Raw genomic sequence first — 14,173 nt, 5'->3', positions numbered from 1 at the left:
ACTATGATCACCATCCAGGAACCACATTTAGTTGGTGAAAGGATACACTCTGGGGTAGACCTTGATGACACCAACACAAACACAAGGGTTTCATCAGTTTTTACCGAAGACCCTATGGTAGTCTCTCAAGCACCTTCATGTGCTAAATAATCTTCACAGATTGATAGGTTTGAGGGTGGTACTTCTGAGGGGGAGCTATCTAAATTCTCTATAATTCAATTGGAGGTTCCTCATAAAGGGACAACTCCCCTTAAAACCCTAGATGACATTGCCTTAACAATTGAATTTAGGAGTCCAATTGCCAATAAGCCTGTTATAGAGGAGGCAAGTCAAGCACATACAAGTGCTAGCTCTTTGCAAGAAGAGCAAGGGTTTGAGGTCATGGTACATGACAGTAACCTGGTCAAATCCCCTCTAATTCAATTGGAGGTTCCCACAAATGGTGAACAACACACTGTCATAACCACAGTTCTAACTATGATATTTGTCACAGGTAATGTTACTGAACCTCTACCATTTACCCAAACTCAAATAGACATACCTTCTACATCAAACGTTTCTCAACAACCCTCACATCTAATCTCCCAGTGGCTCTAGGATGTTCATGCTCAACCAATCACCTTGAATGACCTTCTGGTAGATCAACTATCTGGACTTTCCAACATCACACAACAGCTTCTTACAACAGACATGTTCAATCACAACTATCAAGCAATCTTGTTGTCTTACAAAACAGATGTTGAAGACCAACAGCAGAAAATTGTCAATGAAGCTGAACAAGATGGCAATGTGGATGTTTGGTTAGACAAGGACTTTAGATTGAGCATGGATGAGGTCTTAGCAAGATTTAGAGAAGAATATATATCATAATATTGGGAAGCAATTCCAAGGCACTCAGTCCACATGAAGTCTATGATGTTGTGACAGAAGTCTACAAAGCTCAACTCAAAGCTTTACATCTCATGAGTAAAGCACTCCAACAGACTCTGAAAATTCATCAAGATAAGATTAGAAGGTTGGTGAAAGACAAGCTCGATGACCTTGTGCCAACTCAAGTAGAGATCAAGAATAAATTCTAGAAATTTACTGATCAAACGGAAAGGTTTGATATGACTAGCATGGAGCAAAGCATCAAGAATCTCAAACAGTCCTTTGTGGCTCTACATGAAGTTGTCCAGAATCATATCACCATTAATAATGACACAAGGGTCAAACTGGATCAACTTCATCAAGCTAGATATGAACCATATGCACTTTTGATGAGAGGCATCAAGGAATTAGTTCAGACAACATTTGGTACTTCTATCTCTTCAGGATCTCAACCACCAACGTCAACATCAACAAATTTGCAAATCCAAGCTCTTCAATCTTAAGTCTCCACTTTACAGTCTTCAAATGATTTATTAACAACTCAAGTCTCTCAACTCACAGCAGTGATACAAAGTCAACAGGCTGACATCAAGACTCTGGTGGACTCTCATAAGCATCTTCAAATGTAAAATTCAGTCTCTTTGGGAGCTATCATGGGTGCTCTAAACATTCCATTGCCTGCACTTTCAGAAGCCATTAGGCCTGAAATCCCTACACCTCTCATCTTTCCTGCTATCAAGCCTAAGGGGGAGATAGAGGCTAGGTTGCTACAATCATCTGACCAAGCTCAAAAAGACAAATCCAAGGCAACTGAACGATAAGTTGATGTTGGGATGAAGAGGCTACTAAAAGAAGCTGAGGGACCTAGTCTAAGCAGAGAATTTGATGAACTGCTAAAGGCCCTCAAGGCTTCTCTAAAAAACAACTTCTTCATATACGAAAAGGTATTGGACAAGAAAGTAAATTTCTTAAGGGTGATCATGGTAAATGTGGATGGTTTTCAAGAAAGATGAATTATTGTCAACATAAATGATTCTAGTGTGGATAGATGTATGCAGGTGTCCCTTAATTATCTCATAACAAGAAGGGAATTTGAATTGGACATTCTGATCAAGAAAGTCAACAGAGTGATTCATGAAGACACTTTCTTACTCAATGAATTGAAGAAAGCCGAAGTAGCTTCTTTTCCAGAAGCATATCTACAACCAATCAAGGGAGTGACATACATTTGTCCAACCACCAAACATTGCAAATATTTTCAAATTCCAAAGCAATGTGTCATGGTAAACAAGAAGCTGATAATGACTCTAGAAACAGACTTGAAGACAAAGCAGTACAAAACTGTTGAAGATGAAGACATGATCAAGATATTGGGGAGATATTTGAAGAATGCTGAAACCAAGTTGCCCAAAACTCAAATCAACACTAAGGATGACTTGGATGATGATGAGCAGAAGAAAGATGATCAAAAACCTTCTGGCTCAAATCCAAGTCAATCTTCTAAAGCAACTGGCAGCAAAGTAGAAGACAGGAAGAAAGATGATAAGAATAGGGGAGATGAAAGGAGAAGGAAGAAGAGGGAAGATGGTGAAGGAACAAAGAAAAATTTCCAACAAACTCAAATATCGTAAACTCAAACCACTAAGCCTGCAAGCTCAAACACTCAACTATCCTTGACCTCTAAGCCTAAACTCTTGTACAAACCAACTGCAAACACCTTACTTAAAATACCAATCACTTCTAGCCAAACAACCCTAAAGAAAATCTCTAACCTACCTTCATTTAAGCCACCAATCAAAACTTATTTCAAAACTGTTGGGAGAAAACCTAAGAAGCTGCAAGTTGAATAAGGGACTATCTGGAATTGCTTTAATCAGACTGACTTTCTACCTTTAAATTGGTGCATCACAGATGATGACTACTTTCAATAATTAGCTGAAGAAATAATCAAAGTTTGGGTTGTATCATTAAGAGAAGTCAGAATCTACTATCAAGATGGCTCATTCACTCTACTTGGTAGAGATTTAATGGACACACTTTCAACCACAGAAGTTAAGACGGTGATTAGCCTAATGAAGGATAAAGACATAAGTACAAGGGCATGGAGGGTTGTGATATGTGTATGGCTGAAAGTAAGAGATGAAAGAAGAGAAAAATAAAGGCTGAAAAGGAAGAAAGGGATATGAAGTATGTAGAAGAAATTTCCATGTTTGAACAAAGATCAAATGAGCTTAAGACAAAGGGGATGAGCAGAATTTCTAAGGATGGACACTCTTTGAACATAAAAGTTGGCAGATTCTCAAGGTTCAAAGTTGGTTACTTGAATGGTTAATTATTGAATGATTGGCTCAAGCTTGTGGAAGCTCTAAGAGGGACTGAAATCAAAGAGGAACTTCAAGTACTTGTAAATCTTAAGGACCTCATTAGAAAGGAATCAGGCTATGTGAATTTCATGTGATGAATTTACTTATTAAACTCATGTAATCACTCGATGTATAAAAGATGTATTTATGTTCTGTCAATTTTATGTAATCTTTTATTGTTTCATTGTAACTTGGGGTTAGTATTGTTATCAGGATTGAATTTGTGACAAGCGATCTTCTCACAAATTGGGGAAGAAGTCCAAAATGGCTTATAGAGAAGTCTCAGAGATATCGACAATTCAAATTGAAGATATAAATATTGGAGATATCGACAAGTCAATTTCTTATTAGAGATCTCAGAGATATCGACAACTCAAAATGTATATAGAGATCTCACATATATCGACAAGTCATTTCTACATGCAGAGTATTGAAGACCTCGATAAGCCAAGTTCACTTATAGAAAACTCAGAGACATCGACAAGTCAAAGACACTTTTAGAGAACTAAGAGATCTCGATAAGCCATTATACTTATCGAGATGTCGGTTCCCTATACAACAAACTGGAGATCTCGATATGAACCTCAAGTACAGAATGCAGACAAGTTAAAAATTCAAGATTATCAATCAATGAATGATCTAATCATCTAGATTGAAAAGTCTACAAAAGCAGCTTGAAGAGTGAAAGATCAATGGCCAAGATTAATTGACAAAGGAAGGTCACAGACCTAAAAAATTTGCAAGGATTCACTAAGTCAGAAATGGAAAGCTTTAGAGATAACTTAAAGTAGGGTTTAGTACATCTTATTGCATGTTGTGTAAACCAGTGTTTACTAATCTATAAATTAAACACTGGTCCTTTGATTTAAAGCGTAACAAACAGACCTAAATTTTCTTGTACTCTCTCAAGATAGAAGTTGAGTTCTTTACTTACAAAGAACCCAGGATTTGTAGCAAGACATAACTTGATTTTAATACAAAATTAAGTAAGTTTTGAAATATTGTGTTTGCTGTTTTATTTCTGCTAACATAATATAACTGCATCTCTTATCTGCTTTGTTCATACATCCACAAAAGTTTGAAAAAGGCTAGAAATATCCAAAACACATTCACCCCCCCCGGTGTGTTGTATTCAATATCTAACAATAATCAACACATGTTCAGGTCATTTTTCTTTTGATACATTTAGATTCATGACCTTTGACATTGTTTTGTTTCTCAGGAGAGTGTAATATATCGTGAATAATAATTTTATGACTGCATGATTGGTCATAATATATATTTTCATAAAATATGATTTATTATTCAATGAGTTATTAAGACATAATTTGTTGAAACCACGATTATATGACCAATTATCGAGCCAAAATACTGATGATAAACAAAATTACTACATTTGCATAATTATTTTAAGACATAATATAACCTTCAACTGTTAACTGTCCTAAGGGATAGCAATTGAAAGAGTAGCCTATCAAATGATGTGGTCATTGTAACATCTTCTCTGAGAACTCAATAAACAGATAGCAGTGCAATTATTCATTCATAAGTCATGTTGACTCAATGGATAATCTAGAATAGGATGACTGAGTGTAGATATTCGATGTCATGGAATTCAGATTAAGTGAAGTGAATCTTTAACTTCAAAATGAAGAGAAGCATCAACTGCTATATACGTCAGCCTATCAACTGCTAATCAAGTGACTATCAATGGCTAAGGAAAACTATAGCAGAATGACTTCCAATGACTAAGAAAGTTTTACGGCTAACATTTATCAATGGTTAACGCAAATTATAGCTATTGATAGTGACGTGACAGTGGTCAAAACCTAGGACTATCACAGCACATGGGCTGATAGATTTCTCATGATAGAAGATGAGAAGCCAAGGCAAATTTTGCATGTGATCTTGGATTCTAAAGAATAAGAAACATTCCATTTATGTGCATGGCAATTTGGAGAGATATTTAAGGCTGTATATCAAGATAATATATATCCTCATTTGTCAAGCATTAGGGGAAAGAAAATGAAGAAGCAACCTTGGTGGACCTCGAAGACTGCAATATGTTTAGACTAGCAAGCTTTGTAACTTGGTAATATAGAAACCAAGTAGCAACAATATTTCAATTAAGAAATAAGTTCTTCATTTTCACAGATTTTCAGAGAGATATCCTCATTTGAGCGAAACACTGAAAACCAAGTTATATTTTTTTATTATAAACGATACATTCAATCAGTTAAATAAATATTATAAGTGTTATAAACGATATTATATTATTAAGATTACATCTCTTAAAGATAAATTTTTACCAATATTAATTATTATAAAACCTAACCAACATAATTAAAACATAATCTAATTTGATATCAAATAATATTATATAAAAATTATTTAAAACTAAAATATATACTAAAAAAACCCGTGCAAAAAGCATGAGTTTTAAGTTAGTAACTCTAATTATTCAAAAAATACATGAATATGATATGAAGTAAGGGGTTGATACTCCTGGGGTGTATTGAACTCAGAGGTTAAATGATTTTTTTTCATTTATGAAATATAGGTGTATTCAACTGAGATTTTAAAAAATGTATTAGAATTTTATGGTATTCAATTAGGATTTTAAATTATGTTACAAAATCTGGTGGTATTCAATCAAGATTATAAATTATGCTTAAGAATCTGATGATATTCAATTGAGATTATTTAAAATCCATTAAAATGTGATGCTATTCACATGCTGACAGATTTTTTGGACTTCATAAAATAGTGAATTTTGTGGAATTGTTCAATATATTTTATGGTTTTTGAAATCCCACCATAATTCATGAGATTTTGAAGGATTGTGTTTAAATCCTAAAAACTCTTCATTAACTCTACGATATTGTATCTATAATCTGCATAAAATTAAAATTAGATATAAACCATTAAAATTCATCAATTATATATAATGCATTAAAATTTCAGTTTAATACACCCCTTAATCTAAGTATGTATATATGGAATTTACGTGAGATACAAATAATTTCTGTTTTTTTTTAAAAACAAGGGTGTTTTTGTAGTTACATAAAATGACTAAATATTTAAAATTTTATTATTAAATATAATATATACTCATACAATTCCCCTGAATTAGAGTCATATTTCTCATGACTTAATCCACAAATGCATCTTGTTTTCAAAAATTATTTAATTGGACGGACAAATTTCAAAAAATAATTGTTGGTACACATTTTATTAGATATTTACCAAAAATTTTAATTTACATATTATGAAAAATCTTGACAAAATCAATTTTACCAAAACTAAAATAAATTAATTCCCATCCATATCCAAACTTTCCAGAGAAAATGCACATCACGTATCATACCATAAATAGCAAAGTACATAACAAAATAAACTTGGCATTCTTTTGCATAACTCCCAACTTTATTATGTCACACACTTCATGAATTGCACACATTTAGCCGTATACAGACAACTTTATACACCCAGGATCTACCAAAGTACAAAATACACACATGTATGACCATGTTTATCTCTACACATACATGTGTCTCTATATTTTCATAAACACTCGCGGCTGCTATATATATTCAATTTGTTTTTTCAACTAATTCTCACTGACTTTCCCACCTAACCACTTCTTGAATATCCGGCCAGTATTTTATTTTCCGACGACCCATTTAGCCGGAAATGAAGAGCTTGATCAACTCTTTGAGTTTGGTTAGTTTGTGGGCTGGTGTTTCTTTTGGTGGTAGTGGTGATGAGATTGTGTTTGGATCACTCAGGTGGTATGTTTATGCCGGAGTTTCGTGCATTCTTGTTCTTTTTGCCGGAATTATGTCTGGGCTTACTTTGGGATTGATGTCTCTTGGTCTTGTTGATCTTGAGATTCTTCAGAGGAGTGGGACTGAGACTGAGAAAACTCAAGCAGGTTCTTTTTTTGCTGTTCATTTTGTATTTGCGCTCTCTCTCTCTCTCTATCTCTCTCTCTCTCTCCCACCCTCCCTCTCTCTGTCTCTCTCCCTCCCTCTCTATCTCTCTCTCTCACACACACTTCTATGTGTAAAATTGGCTTGGAAATTTGTCATGTAAATGTTGTTTACTTTCTTTTTTTTAGAAGTTCGTTTGAAAAATCTAGATTTTGGGTGATTATTCTTGTTATGTGTTGAAAGAGAATTTTTTTGGATTCGAGATATTAATTTGAGTTTTATTGTCTCAGCTGCTATCCTTCCGGTTGTCCAGAAGCAGCATCAACTTCTTGTTACCTTGCTTTTGTGTAATGCTGCCGCTATGGAGGTAACTTTGGCTTGTATATTATTCTTTTTATATTTGAATTCTGAAATTTAAATTTATTTTCCAATTTGCTGAAATGAATAAATTGTTTTATCGTATTTAACATAAAGTGTTGTAGCTGTCTAGACTAGGAAAAACTTGATCTACAAAAGGACCACTAGATTTTTGGTTGACAGTTGATAGCGTATAATGGTCAAGCATCATTTATCTGGTCATTTATCAGTTAACACATGGACTCTCCTTCTATTTGGAAATCAGAGAGTTCTAGTTTTGATCATTTGTCATTAGAATTTTTTTTGCTATCAATGAGATTCCTATAGTGCTATAGATACATCAATTTAAAATATTTTTCTCGATATCGAACTTTAACAATGTTAACATTTGGGGAATTTACTAAGTGAAAATGTGAATATTTAAGAAAGAAGTCAATGTTATGGGTGATGTGGCTTTCACCGGATACAAAGCCACTTGTTAACCTATGTTTTGTGCTCCCAATTGCTATTTAATTCTTAAATTTTCAGAATTATACTAATTCTGATTTCTTAATATAATGTTCCATGTAGGCTCTCCCAATATACCTGGATAGGATTTTTCACCCCGTTGTTGCTGTTGTGCTGTCAGTAACTTTTGTACTTATTTTTGGAGAGGTATGTATTTCAATTGATTTATTATATTAATATACTGTATCTATAGACTGTTTACTAAAACTTGACAAACTTTCTACATGTTATTTTAGATCATCCCACAAGCCATATGTAGCAGATACGGGCTCGCTGTTGGTGCAAATTTCGTGTGGCTTGTTCGATCTTTGATGTTTATTTGCTATCCTATTGCATATCCTATTGCAAAGGTAATTTTTGGTACTTTCTTTCATTTACATATTACCGCATGATTCCAATCTTACCTGGATTTGGTACCTTTCGGCTTACACTGTGAATGTAGTGAACTATACTGCAAAAACAGAGTAAACTTCTAGCTTATGTTTTACTCTTCTCACTTCCTTTGGTCAATGGTAGTAGGTAGTAAGATCAGATTGGACCCTTTGTGTTAATTTGTAAAGTACAGGTGTTTTCCTTGCATACAGTTGCTAAAATACAATTGAACTTGTAGACAGCTTTAGTAAGTTTTTCCCCTTTCCTGGGAACCCTGCCTAATTTTTACTTGTTACATAAAGCTTATGTAGTGAATTATGATGATCTCATCATCTAATTTGAAGCATATTAGCTCATAATTAATCTTCATGGTACTTCTATTGTTTAGTATCTTTGCACTGAGTAAAGTCTTGACATGTTTAATAAACATTCCGCACTCTGTTTAGTTCTCCTTCTGTTCTGTGTGTGGAATCTTTTTAGGCGGTAATCACTTTTCGAGCTTGTTTTAACACAGTAGTAGACCAAATCACCAATATTTAATTATTTACTGACATTTTCAGGTTCTAGATGCTGTCCTGGGGCATAATCATGCTTTGTTTAGGCGTGCACAACTAAAAGCTCTCGTCTCTATTCATGGCCAAGAGGTAGTACATGTTTTTTTTGAGCTGCAACTTTATCTGACTATTGAAAGTATGTTATTATAACTTTGTGAGAGTATATGAAATACCTTTTAGTTGTTGGATTAACTTGGCATGCATCAGTCTTCTCTTAATTTGTTATGTATAATACAACAGACTGATTCATTTTGTTAATATTAGGCCGGTAAAGGCGGTGAACTCACACATGATGAGACTACTATCATAAGTGGAGCGCTTGATTTGACATTGAAGGTTTGTAGGTCCACTCGAGCGCTTTTCTTTTGCGCGAATTTTGCACAACTACTAACTGTTTTTAATGCACCTTTTTTTGTTGCAAGTAGCCTCGTTAGTTTGTTACTAAGAGCATTTTTTATTACTTTTAGATCACGAGTGCTATAGCAACTCATATTCAGTTTTACTTCGGAATATGAGTAGCTATATTAAGAAAAGAAAAGGAAAGATTCAATTTACTAATCATTTCTACCATATTTCATTGCAGACCTAATTAGAAATGAAATTGACTACTTTTTGTATAATTACTAGTGTCAGATTAATTGAACTCTGCAAGGACTTCACAGGATCCTAATTAGTATTTCTACGTGCTCATAACTCATCATTACTTTTATAAGGCATGTTCACGTCGTAATATCTTATGATATCACAGCATTTTTTTGATGCATTGAATTTGTTGAATGTGCTGGTTGAATGCCTTTGATATGACGATATGGACTTGATATTTCCTGTGTTGTTTGCAGACTGCTGAGGAGGCTATGACACCCATAGAGTCCACATTTTCGCTCAATGTCAATTCCAAATTAGATTGGTGTGTATTAATCTTGCTATTTTAATCTTTCAATCTAACACAGCTGCTGAAGTTCTACAAAGCTGGGGGATATGTGCCAAACATCCCCCATTTTTTATTTTTTTCTGTGCAGCTCTGTGCGCATTGCGCTAAAAAATTTTAGACCGCGACTGCGCAATGCGTGAACCATTTATTACGATATCACGACTTCAGTCATTATGACACCTTCACTTTATTCCATATAATGCCCAGGCTGCACATCACAAATTGGAGAAGCCAGCACACAAGAACCTTGTGTTGCCTTTATATTGTTGATCTTATCACTTGATGGCTTCTTATTCTTTATAAATATATTATTGGGAATACTATATTCTAGAAAAGTTTCTTTGTTATTGACCTTATTTTATTGGTTTTTTTATACATTACATTGCATGAAAAATATAAGTGATGTTATCCTAGAAAATTAATTGATATTTATAATTAGTGTTTTTAACCAATTGATTTTAATTTGACACTATTTTATAGCAATAGATCTTTTGATCCAGAATTTCATGATTGGACACCTGACCTTCTCTAAAACGACTGCTAGTTTATGTTCTTAATTTTTATGAACACTTTCGCTGTTAGTGGATCACTTTGTTTATTTTCATTTCATATCTTTTAGAGAACTCCTCTTATGGAAATTAAGCAAATTTCATGGTCATTGTAGAGAGTATAATGTTGATACACCTTCTGCTGGTAATTCTTATGTATGTTATGACTATGGACAGGAAGATTATTTGCAGAAGTTTGAGTGAATTTGTAAATCCGAATCCTTCACCCTTGATTAAATTTTCTACGTTATTGATGTCGTGTCCTAAAATTATGTGCTGGATATTTATGAAAGGCTCAATAATAGATCTTTTTATATCTTATCATGTAGGGAGGCAATCGGAAAGATCCTTGCTCGAGGTCATAGCCGTATTCCCGTATATTCAGGGCATACCAATAACATTATTGGACTTTTACTGGTCAGTATGAAAATCCTATATACACCCATTTCATTAGGTATATTCTGGTTGGTGGCCGATTGTATAATTGTCCTTTATTTTCCTCTGTTCTGGGGGGAGACAGGTCAAAAGTCTGTTAACAGTTCGAGCAGAAACCGAGACTCCAGTTAGTGCTGTTTCTATCAGAAGAATCCCTAGGTGTGTTTCTCTACCACTTCATTTCTTTATCTGAACATTGGCTAAAGCTTGTATGTAATTTACAAGTACACAAACAATTACTATATGGGTGGATAAACACAAAGAGTCACCTAAAACATAAAAATAATAAATAAAAGTACCTGAGGTGGTATTTGTTTATTTCTAGGTTAATATAGTTTCTTTTAGTTTATGTAGCCAAGTAGACCCTTGTAAATCTCACTTGCCACATTTCTAAATTCGCAAAATGCAATTGCAGAGTTCCCGCTAATATGCCCTTGTATGATATTCTGAATGAGTTTCAAAAGGGGAGCAGTCATATGGCAGCTGTGGTCAGAGGGAAAACTGGAAACACTGTCTCTAATGCTGTTCTAGAGAAAAGGGTTGAAAGTAAATATCCTAATGGAAATCACCAGTTAAATGTCCCCCTGCTGTCAGAGCTTGATGAAGAATCAGATAGTTTTGTGGTTGAAGTTGATAATGCTGCAAATACTGTGATGCATAAGCAAAATTTAATCCGACAAGATGGAGCAACAGTGACAAATGTGGCAGATAGTATTGAAGATGGAGAAGTTATTGGTATAATCACCCTGGAAGATGTATTTGAAGAACTTTTGCAAGTAATGTACCTTATTCCTTCACTTAATGTGTTTGAAGGTGTCTGAGCTTTGTGTCTGTTTAGCATACAAGACCTAAAAACCACTTCTTAACATTATCAAGTGCCCCGTACCTTCATTAATTCGTATGCAATTGAAAATCCTTATATGTGATGAGCAAAATTTAACTCTTCTTTGTTGATATGAAGGAGGAAATTGTTGACGAGACTGATGTATACGTGGATGTACATAAAAGGTATATAAAATTGCTTGCCTTATTCTGTAACCTTGTTCTTGAGCTGTTTATAGTGTTGACATCAAGCGACGTCTATCTCAGGATACGTGTAGCTGCTGTAGCTGCTGCTTCATCGGTTGCACGAGGCCCTTCAACTCGGAAGTTGATTCAAAAGGTTAATGCAAATTGAAGTAATAGATTTCAGTAATCAAGTAATAAATAAGTTTGTCGTGCAAGTTCAGAATTTTGACTGGACTGTGATAAAATAAGACATTGCACAATTTACTGTTTCTTTCTCCAATAAAGGACAATTTTATTTAAGTTTTAAGACTGACATGATGCTCAATATGTTTCTGTGTCCATTCATCTAAATCTAACTATATCAAAATGTATAGCAGTTAATTAGACCTAATAATCATATAAGTAGATATTCCTAACAGTAAATCAATCAAATTGCAACTATTTTCATTTCTAAAGGTTTCCAATATGTACCATGTGTAAAACTGAGTTTTAAATACCATAGTTTGCTGAAGTTCTTGTTGAGGTTTCTGTGTCCTTTAAAGGAACCTCATTAAGTCCATCTCACTTACATAATATCAGTGTGAATACTTTATTAGCTCAGCTGCTAACGTTTTTAAGTGGTTTTGTTGATTGCCTTCTTGTTTTGGTAACAAAAGATAAAAGCAATAAAATTGAATAATGATTTCTGTTGTCCATAAATTGCCTTTAAAATAAGCTTAACATCATGGTTAAGAAATCAGTAATACAAAGTATAGGCCTGGAAAGACTATTAAGTTTCTTCAATGAACTTGTGTCTTCATTTCATTAGTAACTGTCAATGAAACGCTAATCCAATAGATTAGAAGTGCCAATGTGTTCCTTGCTTGAGGTTTCCAACATGTGCAATTTGTAAAACTGTGTGTGAAATACTTTAGTTTGCTTGTGGCTGCTGTGTATTAGATCATTACCTGCCTGATAAGGTCTAATGGTTGACACTCATTTGGTCCTACTGCCTTCTTCCAGTAACAAAAGATAAAAGCATAAATATTGAATAGTAAAATCTGTTGTATTTAGTGCCTTTGGTAAGCTAAATACCATGGTTAAAGTAATGGCAAGAACAGTAGTTCATTTGACTAACTCGTGTTTTTATTTGGAGAGTAAATTGATGCCAGCGAATAAATCTAATATTATCATTGAGAAATTGTTCTGCAGCAGCTAATGTAGATAGTATTTCCATTTTTTTTATTTATGTTTGATGCGGTTTTATCCTTATTTTCTGGCAACCTCTAGGGAGGTCAGGGGAGGCAAGATGAAACACCAAGCCCGCATTCAAGATCAACAAGAATCGCTAAGGAATCGATGTCTAGCACCAACAGATGATTACATAGTCTATTAATATCAGAGTTGTAAAGTTTCGTAAAGGGTTGTATACCCCATTTTACCGGAGAACTACAAGTTTTACATGTTTATAATTAGTGAAAATTTATTGCTTACATTGTAATGGACAAATGTTCATGCAGTGTTGGGTTTTTTTGGTTAGTTTTGGGGTGCGAACTGCCAAGAATTATTTAATTATGTTAACTCTTTGCAGTGAAGAAGAATAATGATTACAAAGGGGAATCTTGGAAGTGAATTGCATAGGGATATCAGTAGTTTCAGTAGTAGAAAGTTAAGACCCGTTGATGTGGATCATATTTACTTGGAACAATGCTGTTAGCCTGGTACCAGGCTACAAGTGGTATTTTTTTTTCTTTGTACATGCACCCTCTATTTTTTTTTATTGCATACAACTAGAGCCGGCCATTCGGGCGGTCCGTGCGGTTCGGGCCAGATCGATCACGGATCGGACACTCGAAATATCAACACTGAACCGGCACGGAGAAGTAACGAACCGAGCCCGGACCGAATTTGAATCGGGAAATGTTAACTCGTATCCGGCACTAAGACTCGCGAGCTCGTGCGAGCCGTGCTGGCCGTGCGGGCTTAACTGAGCGGGCTTGCATTAATTTTTCAAATAAGAAAAGATTCCGGCTTAAATGACACTGATTTACGTGTCTTGTTTCTAGGCGGGGTTAAAAATAATTAATTTTTGATTTAGGTAGGATTAGCATATTTAATACTATATAGTATATACATATTAAATAACAAAAAATGACAGAAGAATACATATTTAATATATGTAATAAAATAATATCAACAGAATACTAACTATAATAATAGTGATAACAATAAGAAAAATGATAATTACAAAAGAATGTACATGTTATCGAAATATTATTAATATAATGATAAGAATAATAATGACAAAATAAAAGTA

At 34.2% G+C, this 14,173-nt stretch overlaps 1 protein-coding gene across 1 annotated transcript; it reads left to right on the top strand.

The window, feature by feature from the left end:
* Window positions 1-6,693: 6,693 nt before the first annotated feature.
* LOC141693131 (DUF21 domain-containing protein At4g14240-like) lies at window positions 6,694-13,389 on the top strand. Its single transcript, XM_074498139.1, has 13 exons — window positions 6,694-7,167; window positions 7,456-7,532; window positions 8,093-8,176; window positions 8,266-8,379; window positions 8,962-9,045; window positions 9,220-9,291; window positions 9,795-9,862; window positions 10,764-10,851; window positions 10,955-11,028; window positions 11,285-11,645; window positions 11,831-11,877; window positions 11,959-12,031; window positions 13,147-13,389. Exons 1-13 carry the CDS (start codon window positions 6,927-6,929, stop codon window positions 13,234-13,236), a joined length of 1,473 nt encoding a protein of 490 aa, XP_074354240.1. The 5' UTR covers window positions 6,694-6,926; the 3' UTR covers window positions 13,237-13,389.
* The last annotated feature ends 784 nt before the right edge of the window (window positions 13,390-14,173 follow it).

Source organism: Apium graveolens, chromosome 10 (genome assembly GCF_009905375.1).
Source record: "Apium graveolens cultivar Ventura chromosome 10, ASM990537v1, whole genome shotgun sequence".
Classification (NCBI taxonomy): domain Eukaryota; kingdom Viridiplantae; phylum Streptophyta; class Magnoliopsida; order Apiales; family Apiaceae; genus Apium; species Apium graveolens.
The sequence above is the reverse complement of the archived record's forward strand: the minus strand, read 5'-3'. Positions and strand labels throughout refer to the sequence as shown.

What these genes read in the sequence shown, in the direction of transcription:
- LOC141693131 (XM_074498139.1), top strand. Translation starts at nt 6,927, where the DNA reads ATGAAGAGCTTGATCAACTCTTTGAGTTTGGTTAGTTTGTGGGCTGGT. An exon ending in TACGTGGATGTACATAAAAG is followed by an intron (nt 11,878 to 11,958) that starts GTATATAAAATT and finishes CGTCTATCTCAG; the next exon opens with GATACGTGTAGCTGCTGTAG. An exon ending in CTCGGAAGTTGATTCAAAAG is followed by an intron (nt 12,032 to 13,146) that starts GTTAATGCAAAT and finishes GGCAACCTCTAG; the next exon opens with GGAGGTCAGGGGAGGCAAGA.